Genomic DNA, 19,348 nt, shown 5'->3' with positions numbered 1-19,348 from the left:
GGGAAGGAAGTCGACAAGCTCTAAAGAGCCAAAGAAGTAAAATGGATAATAATGATGTGATTATATATGTTTAAATGGAAAATTAATAAAAATTATTTTTTAAGAAAGAGAGAGTAAAATGCTTTGTGCAGTACACCTAGCTATTGATTTGGTGCCATTCTTTTGGGCTTCAAACAGGATGGCAAGTGTTGGGAACTGGACACTGGGCTGCATGAACGCTCATTCTGAAACGCCGGGCATCGTCTTAAGCTCTCAAAGCACATGGAGATAATTTGTTCTAGCCTCTGTGGCCTAAGGCACCGACTTCCGCTCACTAAGCCACATCCATAAAAAATATATCAATCTCCTCCAGACTGTGTAGCCACACACAGCGAGAGAGGATGGATGAGCTGTCCCTTGCCAAAGTTGATTGCCCAAAGCTCTTTTAAAAATATATATAAAAAAACTTTTGGAAAGCTTGTCTTCCTTTTCACACCGTGGGTGCAGACCAAGAGCTGATCTATAGTATGCATTGTGCAGAATGGAGTGATAGAATCAGACAGGGCGATTCTGGTTTGTCTTCAGGCTGCAAGGGAAAGGGGGTAGAGAGCACAAGACCCTCGAGACGTCCTTTTTATTGCACATTTATGATGCTTTGTGCTCACAGCGCTATCGGGACAATTGTATGCAATCCTGCTTTCAATGTTTGCACCTGCAAAAGTTTCAGGGTGGACGTTCTGCTTTGTTTCCTGGCCGGCGGCGGTGGCAGGGGGTCCCCAAGCGGGCAGCGGGGGTCCATGGGCCAGTTAAACGACCCCCATGGACCGCTTGTGGCCCATGGGCCTTAGGTTGCCGACCCCTGCTCTAAACCAGATACACGTGTTCAGGCAAGCTGAACTGAACTACTACTTGAATGTAGACACCCCAGGTTTCTAGGCTCTCCCAATATCCATTGCCTAATATCTGCAAAGGGAATGTGGGTTAAACCACAGAGCCTAGGACTTGTCGATCAGAAGGTCGGCGGTTCGAATACCTGCAATGGGGTGAGCTCCCGTTGCTCGGTCCCTGCTCCTCCAACCTAGCAGTTTGAAAGCACGTCAAAGTGCAAGTAGATAAATAGGTAATGCTCTGGCGGGAAGGTAAATGGTGTTTCCGTGCGCTGCTCTGCTTCACCAGAAGCGGCTTAGTCATGCTGGCCACATGACCCGGAAGCTGTACGCTGGCTCCCTCAGCCAATAAAGCGAGATGAGTGCCGCAACCCCAGAGTCGGTCACGACTGGACCTAATGGTCAGGGGTCCCTTTACCCTTTACTTTAATATCTGCAAAATGGCAGGGGAAAATGGCACCAGAAATTTGGCAGCGAAGATGGACACCCCTGTCCCTATCCTTACTTTCAGCAGACCAAAAGTGTGGCCAGAAAAAGGCTGGATTAGTCTTCTAACATATCCCAGGCATGCCCTGCCCTGCCCGACCAGGTCTCCTTAAATGTGCTTTGGTTTTCTGCAGCAAGAAACTGAAGTCTTGGTATTGCTCAGTGAAGGCACTGGAAGACTCCCCCCCCCCCAATTCCTCCCAATTCCTTTTTTATCCATCATATTTAGAATGCAAATACCACTGCCAGACTCCTCTCCTTGCTTCCTTTGAAGTATCCCCAGAGCTCACATGGTGCCATCATTTCCCAATCCTCTTTAATCAGGCGGTTTGGTGGGGGGAATGATTGTTGCAGACTAGTTGGAGCGAACTCTGCCTTACTTAAGGGCGCCGGATCAAATTTTGAAAGAGAAAAGCATTTGGGAGCTGTTCAGTTCTGTCGCTGGAGATGCACGTTGTGTTCTGCTACACACAGAAACAAATTTTACCAGCATTTGGTCCGCTGGGGAAGGAGCTATCCACATAAGCTTCTTTTTACTGCTGATTTTTTTTTTAAAGAAAAATATTTTAAATGTCCTTAATTATTGTTTTTAACTGTTTTCACTGATAATTTTTAATATTTCTCGTGAACAGCTTAGAGGTTTTGTTACAATCCAGCAGTATATAAATCTTGTTAGATAAATAAAGGCATACAGGGATAGTAAAACGAGGCCTAAATTAGACCCAACCCAAGATTAAGTAGTGGGACGCGGGTGGTGCTGTGGGTTAAACCACAGAGCCTAGGACTTGCCAATCGGAAGGTCGGCGGTTCGAATCCCCGTGATGGGGTGAGCTCCCGCTGCTTGGTCCCTGCTCCTGCCAACCTAGCAGTTCGAAAGCACATCAAAGTGCAAGTAGATAAATAGGTACCATTCCGGCGGGAAGTTAAACGGCGTTTCCGTGTGCTGCTCTGGTTCGCCAGAAGCAGCTTAGTCATGCTGGCCACATGACCTGGAAGCTGTCTGCGGACAAACGGCGGCTCCCTCGGCCAATAAAGTGAGATGAGCGCCGCAACCCCAGAGTCGGTCACGACTGGACCTAATGGTCAGGAGTCCCTTTACTTTACCTTTAAGATTAAGTAGTAAAATGCAATATTTTCAGTTCAACGGAGGAATTATTCTGGGTGGAGATTTATAAGAAACCTGAGAGCAGATGATGATGATGATTTATTAGCATCCCTTGTCTGAAATCACTGGCCGTCAGTGACTGAGTCTTGGGACTGAGGCGTACAGTTAAACCTTGGTTGTCAAACGTAATCCGTTCTGGAAGCTCATTCGGCTTCTGAAATGCTCAGCAACCAAGGTGTGACTTCTGATTGGCTGCAGGAGCTTCAAAAATGTTTGAAACATTTACTTCTGGATTTTCGGTGTTTGGGAGCCGCAACGTTCCAAAACGGAGGCATTTGGGGACTGAGGTTTGACTGTATCACACATTTGGGGACAGTTAACCCGGGACACAAAAGTTCGGTCCTACAACACCAGAGCGATTATCCTTCTCTTGCCACTATCCCAATTTGTAGGAGTGTCATAATCAGAACAGTGGTGCGGTGGGAAATAACTTGAAACTTCCTCTCCTCACCTGTCCTGTTGCAATACTGATAACCAGAGCTATTCATGGCTGCCTCTCGAAACCATCCAGAATGAGGCTTAGCACTCCCATTCTGCCTTCCTACATTCAATGCAATAGTGGCAAATGCAGCAACATAGTTAACAATGATAAAGGGTACAGTGGTACCTCGGGTTAAGAACTTAATTCGTTCTGGAGGTCCGTTCTTAACCTGAAACTGTTCTTAACCTGAGGTACCACTTTAGCTAATGGGGCCTCCTGCAGCCGCTGCGCCACCGCCACACAATTTCTGTTCTCATCCTGAAGCAAAGTTCTTAACCCGAGGTACTATTTCTGGGTTAGTGGAGTCTGTAACCTGAAGCGTCTGTAACATGAGGTACCACTGTATTTACTATATTCAGCTTATTTAAAGTGTTAAAGAAATAGATACCACTTTTTAAAAAATCGTATGGTTTTTATGTTTTATGTTTTATTGCTGTAAATCAATTGTGTGGGTATGGGTGTGACATGGTGAGATGTGTGTGTGTGTGTGTGTGTGTGTGTGTGTGTGCATGCATGCACACAAATAAAGCAGCTAGCCTTCAGACCATCTCATCCAGCCATTAGCTATGTTTCATTCACATCCTCCCCATCTCAAATTGGAGAATGTTCACTCCCTTCAATTCAACTATGGGCCACACCTTCATTTCTGGATAATGTCTAGCAAAGGTGAGTGTGAACGCTTTTATGCTGCCCTAATATATGAGAGATGAAATAATATTATCCCTTTGGAGAAGAAGAATCCTTGCTCATTTCGTTGTTTGGTTTGGTTTATGATTTCTTTTTCTTTTTTAAAGAAATAAATAAAGAGCCAGCCCAAGATTCATTTCAGAAGGGAATAAAACAAATAGGATCCCAAGGTGTAATTGTAGTAAAACATTGCTTACCAAAATGGAAAGTATACAGTAAAGGGAGGTAGGGAAAATGAGATAGTGATGATTTTTCCCCCCTTCCAAGTTGTCAAAAACGTGCAATGCTCAGCTCCCATTAGTGGAAAATGGGTCTCATTTGGCACAATTCGCAAGCGCCTTGAGAAATGTATCACTAGGCTACGGTTAAATGGGGGACACTGCAAAATAACAGAGTTTCCACTCTTCTTGTCCTGAGCAGTGCTTTGCTTTCCTCCCAGCAGAAGAACTGTTTGGTTCCAGGTGGAACTGATTCTACAACTGATTGTGGTAAATGTCCCAAAGAAAAGGATGTGGCGAAGTTCTATGCCAAGCAAAAGCTCACAGACCTGCAGGTGTTTAAAACCTGCTCCTTTGCTTTCATTAATATTGTAAAAACTCAAGAAAAGCTTTCAGGATCAGGCCAATGGCCCAACTAGTCATAGAATCATAGAACTGTAGAGTTGGAAGGTTTAATCGAAATCTTGTAATTTAAGCTTGTTTGGCGGTTCCAGCAGGGGAGCGCAGCTATTGTATACCCTTGACCGAAGAACTGTACACTCCTTCTATCTGGGATGGTCGTCCTCTTCCACCGAGCGTGCAGCTTCAGGAGGGATGCACATGGAGCGGTGAGGGAGGAAGGGGACACCCGCCTAGCCAGCCAGATCAGCTGAATCAACCCTGGCGATCAACAGGGTGACAGATGTCACAGCCAGATCGCCCTCACATCCCCTTTCTTGTAATTCAAATCCATTGGTTTGGGTCCTACCCTCCTCCTTGCACACATATGGATTTTTATCTATCCGAGCTGCTCCTGCGAGTGGTAAAGGTAAAAGTAAAGGGACCCCTGACCATTAGGTCCAGTCGTGACCGACTCTGGGGTTGCGGTGCTCATCTCACTTTATTGGCAAAGGGAGCCGGCGTACAGCTTCCAGGTCATGTGGCCAGCATGACTAAGCCGCTTCTGGTGAAACCAGAGCAGCGCACGGAAACAGTGTTTACCTTCCCGCCGGAGCAGTACCTATTTATCTACTTGCATTTTGATGTGCTTTCGAACTTCTAGGTTGGCAGAAGCAGGGACCGAGCAAAGGGAGCTCACCCCGTCGCGGGGATTCGAACCGCCAACCTTCTGATCGGCAAGCCCTAGGCTCTGTGGTTTAACCCACAGCGCCACCCGCGTCCCTCCAGCAAGTGGTACTATGGTCCTATGATTTGTATACATCATCTGAGAGTCTGAGTGTGAGAAAGGAAGTCTGAGTACTATTGGAATTTGGTTTCACTTCTGTGTGTGTCGCAGTTCTGGACTGGTGTTCAGAGAGCACAGACGTACTGACGGAGTCTCTGTATATAAGACTGTAAATAAAGTAGTTTTAGAACTACGATTGAGTCTTTCTTCTGCTATGATATGCCAGAAGACTGGTGCGCTCTTTACAGGAGAGAAGGGTCGCTTATTACCGGTCTCTCTGGACTGAAGAAGATTTACAGCCAGAGAGGTCCACCAGAGAGACGCTCCGAAGACTTGGGAAGTTTGCAGCCTTCCCAGGGCGTTTTTCCAACAAAGGTGGTATATGACCAAATTGAGCAGGGGTCAGCAAACTTTTTCCGCAGGGAGCCGGTCCACTGTCCCTCAGACCTTGGGGGGAGGGGCAGACTATATTTTGGAAGAAAAAAAAACTGACTCTCCCCTCGTTCCAGGAGGGAGGGAGGAGGCGCTTCCGCGGTGTGTGAGAGGGAGGGGTGGAAATGGAGCAGCCCGACCGATCAGAATCCCCATGCTGATCCACACTATGGTTACCAGATTTTTTTCAATGAATCCGGGGACACTTTTTTATTATTTGGAAGCTGAGTAGCAACAGGGAGTCAGTAGTGGGGATGGTGAGGCAAAAGACCCTGGGCCCAAGCATGCATGCATATTGTATAAAGGTGCTAAGCCCTTCTTTTGCACCCTGTGAAACATAAATGTGCAGTTTTTTAAAAAACTGGGCAACGGCGTGCTGTCTGCCCGTGGCAGTGTGACGCGGCAGCTAAAAAAGCCAATGCAATTCTGGGCTGTATCAATAGGAGTATAGCATCTAGATCAAGGGAAGTAATAGTGCCACTGTATTCTGCTCTGGTCAGACCTCACCTGGAGTACTGTGTCCAGTTCTGGGCACCACAGTTCAAGAAGGACACTGACAAACTGGAACGTGTCCAGAGGAGGGCAACCAAAATGGTCAAAGGCCTGGAAACGATGCCTTATGAGGAACAGCTAAGGGAGCTGGGCATGTTTAGCCTGGAGAAGAGGAGGTTAAGGGGTGATATGATAGCCATGTTCAAATATATAAAAGGATGTCACATAGAGGAGGGAGAAAGGTTGTTTTCTGCTGCTCCAGAGAAGCGGACACGGAGCAATGGATCCAAACTACAAGAAAGAAGATTCCACCTAAACATTAGGAAGAACTTCCTGACAGTAAGAGCTGTTCGACAGTGGAATTTGCTGCCAAGGAGTGTGGTGGAGTCTCCGTCTTTGGAGGTCTTTAAGCAGAGGCTTGACAACCATATGTCAGGAGTGCTCTGATGGTGTTTCCTGCTTGGCAGGGGGTTGGACTCGATGGCCCTTGTGGTCTCTTCCAACTCTATGATTCTATGATTCTATGATTCTATGATTCTATGATTCTATGACTCCCGAGCTGCCCCCAATCTCCTGCCCCCTTGCCCCTTTGTTTAGACCAATCAGGGGAGGCTTGGGAGTCATGGGCAACTGGCTGTTGTCCAGTTTTTCAAAAAAACTGCACATTTATGTTTCACAGGGTGCAAAAGAAGGGCTTTGCACCTTGCCTGGCAGAGAAACCGTGCGCCTTGCACCCCTCCTAGGCAACGGCCCCGTGCCCGCAACTCCTGAGCCTCCGCCGTTCTGTCAAAACAAAGGGAGAAAGGGGCAGGAAATCTGTACCGCCGGACGTCCCCGGTTCCCTCTCAGCAGTGGCGGTGGCAGCAAGCAGCAAGCAGCTCCTGAAGCCAGCCAGAGCCAACTGCGCTACCAGGCTGGCTCCGGGCTGCTGAGGCTGCCGCTGCCATGTTTCCTGGGGAGAGATTTGCAAATCTGGGGACATTACGGGGACGGAATTTGTCCAGGGACAGATTTGCAAATCTGGGGACTGTTCCCGGGAACTGGGGATGTGTGGTAACCCTAATCCACACGGTGATTCCTGGACCATCTGTAGGCCGAATCCAGAAGGCAATTGGGCCAGATCCGGCCCCTGGGCCTTAGTTTGCCGACCCACGAAATAGAGTATATGACCCTATTTCAAGCTGTTATCTCTATTCAGGTCTACTCTTGGCACGCGACTGGGCACTGCGCTTAGTGGGTTCATGATGCTCATCTGCTTTCCGCTGCCTGGCAAAACCCTCCTGTACCCAAACATTATTCCACCAATGTTAATCACAGCTGTAAATGCTGAAAAGCAGCAATGCATGACACTCTGTTATTAAAAAGTGCATTAACACAGCCCCAATTGAGCAATGCCGAGTTATCTCCTTTTATGAAATGAGTATGAGGCATAAAACAACATTTAGCACCAAATACCGAAATCAGGTTTGATGGAGAGGCTACAGGCAGGCATATGGGGGGGGGGGGAATAGAGTACACTGAAATGGACACAGCTGAACTTACTTAATACCTCTTCAATAATAGCCTTCTCTGAAAGTGAGTTTAAAATTTTTCTCTCTCCTCTACAGCTGGCTATAAAAATTGCTGAGAACTACAGCCTGGGAGAGAGAAGGCTGGAAAGTTAAGCCTAAAAATAAACCTTGTGTTAAGCCTGGTGTGGCAGAATGGAATATTCTGCATTGCAGGGGGTCGGACGAAATGACTATCGGGATCCCTTTCAACTCTACAGCTGTATGATTCTATGATCGATTTGCATTCATTTGCAGAATTCTTACAGTAGCTACATTGTTAAGTAAAATTGGTTTAATTGACACAGAAATCAAAAAACGCCTCAAGGTATATTGCTGTAGGTTTAACATGGGGATTTTCCATGGGGCTATATTAAAGCCAAGGAGAGTATTCTGAGCTCCTGCTGAGTTGATAATTAACTAACTAATGGCTGTTATCTGGTAGCTAACATGTGGGTGTTGTAACCATAGATCATGTGATGAAGGTATTGAGTTGCAAATCTCCATTTTGAAGGGAGGTGCCTTCGTGTCTTTTGTCTCAAGGCCCTGTGTAGTAAGGGCCCATGCAAAATACCCTCTCTGACTGAGAGAGAGAAAACAGCTTCATTTGAGATTTATATTTTTAAAAAATCATATGTTGATCTGATTTAAAAATAAACCTGAACCCCAGAGTTCTTCAGAACTCAGCAGGCAACATTTTATACCAGGCACCCCCAAACTTGGCCCTCCAGATGTTTTGGGACTACAATTCCCATCATCCCTGACCACTGGTCCTGTTAGCTGGGGGTGATGAGAGTTGTAGTCCCAAAACATCTGGAAGGCTTAGTTTGGGGATGCCTGTTCTAGACAGTGTCATGTTGTAAGATCCAACATGAGGACCCAAACAATAACTGGAAAGGAAATGCAGGCACAAAATAAAAGTTTTTTTAAGTTCAAGCAAGAATATACAAAACTCAACCATATTGTAATTATTTTAAGGTAAGAAAGAGAAAGAAAGAAAGAAAGAAAGAAAGAAAGAAAGAAAGAAAGAAAGAAAGAAAGAAAGAAAGAAACCCCACCAAACCTCCCACCTCATAAGGGATTATGGAGGAAAGTACAGCCCTTCTAGTTCACCCATAAAAAGCCAATTTGTCTGCAATTTGGCGAGCTAGATCTATTTGGGGGTGGGGCGTTCTGTGCCTGCACATTTCACACGCTTTGGCCAAAAGGGGAAAAGTCATAGGCATTTTTTATTTTTCCCATTATAGTGAGTGGGTAATACAGAGCTTCACTTTATACAGAGTGGAACGGAAAGGGAAGCATGGATGAAATCAGAGAGAGCACATAGCAATTCAGAAACAGATAATATATATTTTAAAATGCACAGATGCATATACATTAATCCCCTTAGTGCCCCCCGCCAAATTGGTGACGTTCAAGACTCCAGTCCCTTCTCAAGTACAAGCCGCATTACTTTGCATCTACACCGAGCTGCGAAACATTGCTTGAATGACTGCATAGATTTGCGGTGATCCTGCTGCAGAATGGACATTATCTGTGGATACAGAGTGATATATTTTGTACGTTCCAAGCTGGCATGCCTGTGGGCTTAAAGAGTAAAATGCGAAAAGAAAAAAAGAAGAAAAAAAGGAGAAGAAGTTAGAATCAAAATGCTAGTACGAATACAACCCTCAGTAAGCTAACAGAATATCAACGCTGTCTTAAAGCTGACTTCATTAACTTGGTGCCCTTCCCTTGTGCCCAAAGCTGGAGGGGCTATTTGCTGATAAGAAAACTCCCACCGATTTAGAGACACGACTGACGGGCATATGCTAATACCCAAAGTGGCGGCTGGCCTTCGCAGCGGGACTTTGACAGGATAAAGGCTTTAGAGAGTGTCGGATCAGGATCCACTCATTGGGCTAGCTGGATGTCAAGGAGTGGCAAAAGCAAAAATACGCAGGCTGTTAAGTTATTTAGCAAGGCTTGGAACTGCAATGAGGAATGAAACATTAAGGTTCTTTTTTTAAAAAGTAGTTTGTGGACTCTCCTTTGGGAGATTGTGGGAACACGTAATAAAACTAAGCTCTTTCGGCTAGGTTTGAAGTTTCACAAATTCATGAAGGATAAGACTAGCCACGGCTACTTGTCAAGATGGCTGTGTAGTACCTCCAGGAGCAGAAAGACCATCCATTTGAGTGCCAGTTGGTTAGAACGTGGTCTGATAAAGCCAAGGTTGCAGATTTGATTCTCCTATGGGACAGCTGCATATTCCTGCACTTGCAGAGAGTTGGACTAGATGAGGCTTCCTCAACCTCGGCCCTCCAGATGTTTTGAGACTACAACTCCCATCATCCCTAGCTAACAGGACCAGTGTTCAGGGATGATGGGAATTGTAGTCCCAAAACATCTGAAGGGCCAATTTTGGACTAGATGAGGCTTCCTCAAACTCGGCCCTCCAGATGTTTTGAGACTACAATTCCCAGCATCCCTGACCACTGGTCCTGCTAGCTAGGAATCATGGGAGTTGTAGGCCAAAAACATCTGGAGGCCCGAGGTTGAGGAAGCCTGGACTAGATGGTCCTTAGGGTCCCAATTCTATGCTTGCAGGCTTCCCATTGGGGCATGTGGTTGACTACTGTGGAAACAGGATGCTGGACTAGACAGGCCTCTGGTGCAATCCAGCAAAGTGCTTCTTGCATACTTAAGTTCTCGCAGACAGCAGGTGTCTGAGCTGTACCACTGCACAATGCAGGGTGGGTGGGGGGAAATCACACAACTGAATGTTCTTCCGTGCATATATTCAACCCCTGGCTAATTTTAACAGGTGTTTATACTCCCAGCTGCCAATAATGCCTTTCCCAGGAGCAAATAAATTGGACAGAGTTAGGCAGAAAGTAGGTACAGGATCGTTGTCTGCACCAGCGGAAACACAATTATCTCTGTCTGGGAGCAAACCTGCCAAATTTCTGCAACATCTCTGCTCACGTGGAGATTTCATTTGGATCAGGGGTAAAGGGAATGTCTTTGCAGGCTGCCGTTGCAATAAATTTAACGTGAGCGAGGGATCCCTCAGGTTCTTAAAAAGTCAATGAAAACACACCCCGTCATTGCTAAACTGATCACGGCTCACTTATGCCAAACTGCTCTTCATTTCCTGCAGTGCAAAAACATTGAAAAGCCCCAGTGCATTAAATGTATGTATCACGCAAAGGGGGTAAGCGCATGCAACACGCTCACAAAGGAGACTTGCACACTATCGCAAAAGATAATTGCTCTGTGGCAATCATTTAGAAACAGTGCATTTTATATGGAGTGGTGCATCTGCTTATTTGAAGGGTTCTTGTCAAACCAACTGGCAGACATTCAAGAGAATCCCAGAAACACACACAGAGAGAGACACGCACACAAGCCCTAGGCTTGGTCTGTCAGTTCCTAGTCATTCAACCTTATGAAAGCAATCATGAAAGGAAGAGTTTCTCCTTCATCATCTCAAAGGCACAGCAGCCTACAGCAGCCTACAAATTTACGCACACATATAATTTGACGAGAGGCCATTAGAGGATATGCTTTACACATCCCACGTACAATTCCTGACATCTTGGCTAAAAGGGACCTCTGATGGGGAACACGTGGGGGCCCCTAGTTGATGCTGGGCTTCAGCATCCATCAACACTAGTCAGCATGACCAGTGGTTAGAGATGATAGGAGTTGGGAGTCCATCAGCATGACCAGTGGTTAGAGATGATAGGAGTTGGGAGTATCTGGGGGACCAGACATTCAGCCTGCAGAAGAAGATCGAAAGCTGACATAATAAAGGTAAAGGTAAAGGGACCCCTGATCATTAGGTCCATTTGTGGCCGACTCTGAGGTTGTGGCGCTCATCTCGCTTTACTGGCCGAGGGAGCCGGTGTACAGCTTCTGGGTCATGTGGCCAGCATGACTAAGTCGCTTCTGGCGAACCAGAGCAGCACATGGAAACACCGTTTACCTTCCCGCCAGAGCGGTACCTATTTATCTACTTGCACTTTGACGTGCTTTCAAACTGCTAGGTTGGCAGGAGCAGGGACCGAGCAACGGGAGCTCTCCCCGTCGTGGGGATTTGAACTGCCGACCTTCTGATCAGCAAGTCCTAGGCTCTGTGGTTTAATCCACAGAGCCACCCGCGTCCCTTTGAAGCCATCTTCAAATATCTGAAGGACTGTCATGTGGAAGATGGAGGAAGATTGCTTCCTGCTGCTCCAGAGGGTAGAACCCAAAGCATGAGATTCAAATTGCAAGAAAAGAGATTCTGACTAAACATTGGGAATAACTTTCTCACAGTAGGAGATGTTAGACAGTGGGATGGACTCCCATGGAAGGTGATGGACCTTCATTGGAAGTTTTTAAAGAGTGGTTGGGTGGCTACCTGATGGGGATTCTTTAGCTGTGACTCTTGCATTGGATTACCCTTATGAGTCTCTTCCAGTTCTCTGATTCTATGATTCTGTGATCACAGGATTTCCAAACCCATGGTGCAGAAATAGTAGTCTACACAAAGCAAAATGGACCATGGTCTGACTTACTATATGGCAGTTTTCCATGAATGGAATGGGCCGTTGTTATGGAGGGCCCTAGATACAGTCATACCTCATGTTACATTTGCTTCATGTTACATTTTTTCAGGTTGCGTCCCGCGGCGACCCAGAAGTACCAGAAAGGGTTACTTCCGGGTTTCGCTGCTCGTGCATGCACAGATGCGCTAAATTGCACTTTGCGCATGCACACAAGTGCCAAATCGCACCGCACACCTGCGCAGATACGGTGTTTCAGGTTGCAGGCTTTTCATGTTGCGAATGGGCCTCCGCAACGGATCCTGTTCACAACCAGAGGTACCACTGTATTGAAAACCTTGCACAGGTGGGGAGAGAGAAATAAACTGTGAGGAACTTGATCACTCACAACCGATAATTAAATCAACATTTTAAAATACATATTCCTTGTGTCATCCAGAAAAGTAGAGGTGAGTGGATTAAACAGAGGCCAATTAAATGCGTTGAAATGTCAATAAAACATGAAAAGTGCAGCAGATATACAGAGGAGGGAAAGTAATTACTTACTGGCTTTTTTTTGCTATCTCTTTTATGAGTATGTATTAGAAAAAAATAAAATCCACCCCTCCAGCAGGATTTAGGAATGGAGAGGTAAAAGCTAACACAGCAATTCCCTCGGAGCGTTTCGCTCTTGCAAACGGAAACGCATCTGGAGTCAAAGGGCAGGTTGTGGATATTGTGCTTATTTGTTATTCGGAGAAATATCTTTAATATTGTAACGAGGCAAAAGAGAGAGAGGAAGAATAGAAAAAGGTAAATGCTGCTATTTCTCCCCCTGAGGTCATGTCTGTTCTGCACGCTGAGTCTCCAGATGCCAGATATTTCTCAGGGGAACATGGCTGCAACATCCATCGCTGTGTCGCTCTGTGAACTGAGCATCTCAGGAGGATATTTCATCTGTGGCGATGGTGACAGGTAAATTATCAGGGTGATGGTGATACCCTGTCACTACAATGAGCTTAATTCTATAGTTGGGAGGATGTGGGGCTTTGGAGTCCTCTTTTGCCCTTCTACTGTTGCTCTCTGTGGCCCACTCCTCCTGGCACAAGGATGCCTGAGACAGTCTGAAGGCTGCATCCCAATCTCCAGCCCTACTGAATTTTAATTATGATGTCATACCCTCCAACATTCCTCAGATGAAAACACGGACATTTTGTTCTACATCAGTACCACCGGACAGAGCGTTTCCTCCTGCTCAAGCTCCAAAGTTATTAGAGGAAAAACACAAAACGGCAGCATTTTAAGCACAGAAATCTTTGAATTTATGTATTGCGTTTAGGGAAGTCTGAGGGGAAAAGAAAACCCCCAATCAATAAATACAGTGGTACCTCGGGTTAAGAACTCAATGTCTTCTAGAGATCCATTCTTGAGCTGAAACTGTTCTTAACCTGAGGTACCACCTTAGCTAATGGGGCCTCCCACTGCCGCCATGCGATTTCTCTTCTCATCCTGAAGCAAAGTTCATGACCTGAGGTACTATTTCTGGGTTAGAGGAGTCTGTAACCTGAAGCGTCTGTAACCTGAAGCGTCTGTAACCTGAAGTGTCTGTAACCCGAGGTACCACTGTGCAACTAACTATGTGTCTGTGTGGAGACTATGCAATGTCACCATGCACTTATGAGTATTTTGGAAGCATGAGAACTTTGAAAAACCATTATTATTGGGATTGTGCAGGTACATGATATGGGGTGAACCAGTGGCGTCGCAAGGTGGGGGGGTGGGGCGCCCCGGGTTCCATGTTTGGGAGGGTGACAAGAAAGCACCCCACAGAGTACTAGCCCTGTTGCCCCAGCCCTGGCGCGGCAGCGCAAGCAGCCATTGTGCCACCGCAGCCACAGGTGGAGGACCTCCATTCACGGCTGCAGCCACGAGAAGAAGATCCTGCCACTGTCCATATGGCGTTTGAGCGACGCCAACGGCAAACCACTATGTACAACGCATGTGTGGTGTCACATGCATGTGCTGTACGTCGTGACGTCGCACATGCCCTGTACATAGCGGTTTGCCACCAGTGCCGCTGGAGCACCGTACGGACGGCGGTGGGATTCCTCTGCAATTTGCAAGTCCAAAATCTGGATGGGAATTCAAATGGGGAGCATGGAAGAAGCACCTCCTCAAGGAATTTTGTACTGTGGTTTGTCCTCAGGGTAGAACAGAATCATAGAATCATAGAGTTGGAATAGACCACAAGGGCCATCGAGTCCAACCCCCTGCCAAGCAGGAAACACCATCAGAGCACTCCTGACATATGGTTGCCAAGCCTCTGCTTAAAGACCTCCAAAGAAGGAGACTCCACCACACTCCTTGGCAGCAAATTCCACTGTCCAACAGCTCTTACTGTCAGGAAGTTCTTCCTAATGTTTAGGTGGAATCTTCTTTCTTGTAGTTTGGATCCATTGCTCCGTGTCTGCTTCTCTGGAGCAGCAGAAAACAACCTTTCTCCCTCCTCTATATGACATCCTTTTATATATTTGAACATGGCTATCATATCACCCCTTAACCTCCTCTTCTCCAGGCTAAACATGCCCAGCTCCCTTAGCCGTTCCTCATAAGGCATCGTTTCCAGGCCTTTGACCATTTTGGTTGCCCTCGACACGTTCCAGTTTGTCAGTGTCCTTCTTGAACTGTGGTGCCCAGAACTGGACACAGTACTCCAGGTGAGGTCTGACCTCACAGTGGCACTATTACTTCCCTTGATCTAGATGCAGGCATGAGTAGTTCCCTTTATTTTTATTACTTCCCTTGATCAACAGGCATGAGTAGTTGATAAAAAATGGCAGCCCTATGCTTACTTTTCAAAATCCTTTGCCTTAACATGATTTAGGCAAAGTTCTTAAAGAGTGGCGAGTGGAGTTTAAAAGACTACAGTGGTACCTCGGGTTACAGACACTTCAGGTTACAGACTCTGCTAACCCAGAAATAGTACCTCGGGTTAAGAACTTTGCTTCAGGATGAGAACAGAAATCGCACAGCCGTGGCGTGGCAGCAGCAGGAGGCCCCATTAGCTAAAGTGGTGCTTCAGGTTAAGAACAGTTTCAGGTTAAGAACGGACCTCCGGAACGAATTAAGTACTTAACCCGAGGTACCACTGTATATGCAAATGAACAAATAAGGGGAGACAAATGGGACCAATTTTGCATCCCCTAAATGCAGTTCTCATTGGAAATTTTGCATTTCAAAGGGCTCACAATGAGAGTGACCTCAAACTTAACACAGGGACTTTAGAGAATCCCAGAGACTAATTTTTGCAGTGGCTGTGCAACTGTTTGGAAAGAGATTGATTGAGAAATAGAGAAGATTAAAAAGAAATGGACACAATTTGAGATTTGGGGAAATTGTATTGGGGGAGGGGAAAAGGATCATAGGTCCATGGAGGACTAGAGAGGACGGGATTCCATAGGCAGCTGAGCAATGTGGCCATGCCAGTGGGTTGCTTTTGCCCAATGACTGGCAGCTGGTAAATAGGATGATGTCCCAGAGGCTCTGGAGGGGAAAATAGTCCTGCAATCTGGCCTGCTCTCTCAACCACTAGCCGACGTATGACGCGGTGGTAAAAACAGAGAGCCAATAAGCAAAACTGGCCCCATGGCATCAATTTGGGAAGAAAGAGCAATTCCATGGAAGAGAGCTGGCCGTGTTTTGCCCTTATTTACAGCGTTCGTTAGGCTGAGTTATTGCTTCACTCAACATTTCCTCATAGATGGGAACTGCTGTGGCTGCAACAACCTTTTCCCAGTAGTTCACTGGAAAGGCTGGAGGGGAGGTGCCAGAAACATGCACCCCGATGCAATAAGCGAATGCACCATCTTTCCATAGGAAGCATACAGGAGGCAGCATTAAAAGCAGGTCTGGAGAGCAAAGACTTGCCCTAAAGACGGAACCTTTTCAACTAGGGAATTCAATGTAGAAAGCATTGCAAATCCCACCAGTCACAAGCACCTTTATGCATTCTTTGGAAGTATTTCTTCCAAGTACAGAAATCACCATATTGCATTATATGAGCCAATCTGCCTTATGTTGGTCGGATGACTGGATCATCTAATCCAGGGATGGTAAACCTCAGGCCAGGGAGATTAATGCAGTCCTCCATGTCCCTGAGACTCTATCCATATCACACTACTTGAGAAGGTGAACAACCTTCTCAAGCATCCCCGAGGCCTCTTCAAGCATCGGTTTTGAAGGTCCAAATGAGAACCCCACTCCCCCAGTGTGGGTGTGAATACTGTGGGAAAATCCCCAGTGCCAGTCTGAAAATGGCTCTTGTTCCCATCTTGGAAACCCTATGGTTTCCCTTTCAGACTAATATCAAACATATTCAGGTCAGAGTGTCTGCCTTGCACACACAGTTTCATCAGTGGGACAAGGCTCATCCCACATATTCCAACTTGCCCCTGCAATTATTTAACCTGGACACCTCAAGGTGCTCAAGCTGGTACTGAAAATATCCTGAAGTAGGATTCAAAGTGGGCCAAAAGAAATAAATACACCGGCGTTAGGTTGATTATGGCTGCCCCTCCAAATTGAGAGAAGTATAGTAGTCATCAGTATACACTGAAAATTCAACTCTCAAATCCTTGGTTAGTTCTCTACTCTGAGGATAAGGGAGATGGATCAAACATCTCTAGGAGTTTCTCCAAATCTCTCTTCTTGCTCTTCAAAGCTGCTCCAGGGAAGGAAATGACATACTTATAGAAAGGGCTTTGCAAAGGAGCAGCAAGGGTCTCTCAGTACGAGACACAGCTGGCTCCTCTGTGCTCACTGAGCCGAAGAATCAGTGGTGCATTTTCTGCTTTAGAAACTTGGGAGGATGACAGCTGGCTCAGCTGTATTTCAGAGAAATTATTTCTAAGGAGAGGAAAACTCTGTGGGAACTTACTTCACCTTGACATTGCAGACAATAAGTTCCATTTTGATTCTGTGCACATTGGTATGGATGGAGGAGTCTGGACCCCATGCCAGGGTGGGTGAGGGCTGGCAGAAATGCTGGGCAAAGCCATGGGACACTGACCCAGGTGACTTTTTGAGGCAGTCAGTAGCAACAAGGAGCCAAAAGCAAACACTAGACAACAACAGTGAGCAATTTAAAGGCAGCAATAGCTGGTCATCAGCACCAGAGGGTTCAGGACCAAGGACAGCTCCCAAGAATCATGGATGTTGCTCCAGTAAGAGTCAGAACCTGGCAGAACCCATACATATAAGGTCAGACTGATAACTACATATATGGAAGGCTGCCTGCCCACTGTAAGAGTCAGAATGTTCACGTAGAACAGGGGGCACCACACATTTTGAGCCTCTGGGCATATCTGGCACTTTGAGAAACTGTTGTGGGCACCAGTCACAAAATGGCTGTCATGGGTTTATGCCATAACACAAAATGGCTTCCATGGGGACCTGGTGTAAAGGCTGCCACATCTTTAAAAAAAACACAGAGCAAGAAACAGGAACACAAAATGGTGTGACCTTATCCAACCCACACCACACATCACAGGGAACATGATGTCTCCATTAGTCTCTGCTGTGGTCTCCCACAGAGAAAGGTTCTTTGTACCTTTCCTGTGTTCAGAAGAGATGGACGGGTGACCAACGCTGACACCTAATGGAAGGTGGACATGGTTAACAGAACATGTGTTTAATGTGGGGAAGGCTGTGCCTATGCAAAGAGGAACTGAGCAAGAAGAGGAAACAGCCGGTCATGCATTGCGAATTTTTGAAGGAATATTGACCAAAACCTTTTGCAATTGGAGGTCCTGGTAGGCACCACATTGAGAATCCCTGCTTTAGACTCTTGATTGTGTGGCCTCTAGATGCGCCTTCAACAAAAGGCAGGTACACAACCACTGACCCTTGGGCTAAAACTGCTTTAAACAGGAGGGCCATTTTGGTAGGATTGACTATAGCCTTTTACTATACAGTACTAAGTTAAATACTGCCTACCAGACACACACCTATGATCTTACAACAAATTTAATTGAGCAGATGCCCAGGTGTACTGGTCCTTCCTCTGCAGCAGGGGTAGCTAACCTGGTGCCCTCCAAATGCCACTGGACTCCCAACTCCCTTTATCTCCAGCCAGGATGGCTAATGGCCAGATCTGATGGGATTTGTAGTCCAAGAACTTTGGGAAAGCCACAGGTGACCCACCGCTGCTCTACAATCAAAAGGAGAAGAGCAACTAGAGAGATATTGTGATACACTGGGGGTGTTGAACGACCTTTCAATGCTAACTGTGCTTAAATGTATTTCACGTAATATATCCTGGGATCTGGATGTAGTATGAGGCAGCCTTCACCAACTTGGTGCCCTCCAGATTTCTTGGATTACAACTCCCATCAACCCCAGCCAACTGGCTGCTGAAGGCAGTATGGGAATTGGCTGGAAATGTCAGAAATACCAAAAATTCTACCCACTTTGGCGAATAAAGCCGGACAGCACAGCTGCAATAAATTTCATTTTACCTTCTAAGAGTGCTTTTGACCTACCCAAGTTGCTTCCACACTAACCAAAAATAAAGTTGCTGCTCTTGCCTACAACAGCGCCTTTGAGCCATCTGGTTTTCTTAGCTTTTACATCCATCCTTTGAGATGCCATGAGAAGAGCCTACCTGGGAAAACCCGGAGGGTTTAATTCTTGACCGAAACAGAGATGATTATGATGATGACCAGAAGAACTGCCAGGCCGGCGGATATGACGCAGCACTTGACCCTCCTGGCTCGTCGCTGAAACAGATAAAGGAAAGAAACCGGAATGAATACATTATCCTCGAGTGGTAGGACTGGCTGATCGCTATGGGGCATCGGGTGATGCTTTCTGAGTCAACTGCAACTGGGAGCTGATTGGCAGGTTCAGAGAAATGGAGAAAAGAGGGTGCATCATGGGCAAGGTACTTGGAAACCATGCATCTTGATTTGCGTGCATAGGACATCTCCACCAGCTTTGGCCAGTGGCTCAGCTGCATCCTTATCTGGACAGGGGCAGCCTAACCGCTGCTGTCTATGTTCTGGTAACCTCTAGGTTCAATTACTGCAACACGTTATGCGTAGGGCTGCCTCAACTACTGCAGAATTCAGTGGCCAGGTTGCTCCCCGGGGCAAGATTTTTTTTTGAACTTATTACACCAATCCTGGCATGACTGCACTGGCTTCCAATTAAGTTTCCAGGCCCAATTCAAAAAGCTGGTTTTGACCTATAAAGCCTTAAACGGACCAGGACCACAATACCCAAAGGACCACCCCTCTCCA

At 46.4% G+C, this 19,348-nt stretch overlaps 1 protein-coding gene across 5 annotated transcripts in view; it reads right to left on the bottom strand.

Moving 5' to 3' along the window:
* Positions 1–19,348, bottom strand: part of TSNARE1 (t-SNARE domain containing 1) — a 442,991-nt gene that overhangs the window by 44,708 nt on the left and 378,935 nt on the right. For 3 of the 5 annotated variants that reach the window (XM_028736058.2, XM_077932694.1, XM_028736055.2), the window contains 2 exons: positions 18,712–18,826; positions 8,750–9,126 (listed from right to left, as the gene is read on the bottom strand). In XM_028736058.2, coding sequence (XP_028591891.2) covers positions 18,731–18,826 — 96 coding nt within the window. In that variant the 3' untranslated portion in view covers positions 8,750–9,126; positions 18,712–18,730. Of the gene's footprint in view, positions 1–8,749; positions 9,127–18,711; positions 18,827–19,348 lie in introns of those variants that run through there. The other 2 variants (XM_028736056.2, XM_028736057.2) reach the window with 2 other exon arrangements.

Source organism: Podarcis muralis, chromosome 8 (genome assembly GCF_964188315.1).
Source record: "Podarcis muralis chromosome 8, rPodMur119.hap1.1, whole genome shotgun sequence".
NCBI lineage: Eukaryota > Metazoa > Chordata > Lepidosauria > Squamata > Lacertidae > Podarcis > Podarcis muralis.
The sequence above is the reverse complement of the archived record's forward strand: the minus strand, read 5'-3'. Positions and strand labels throughout refer to the sequence as shown.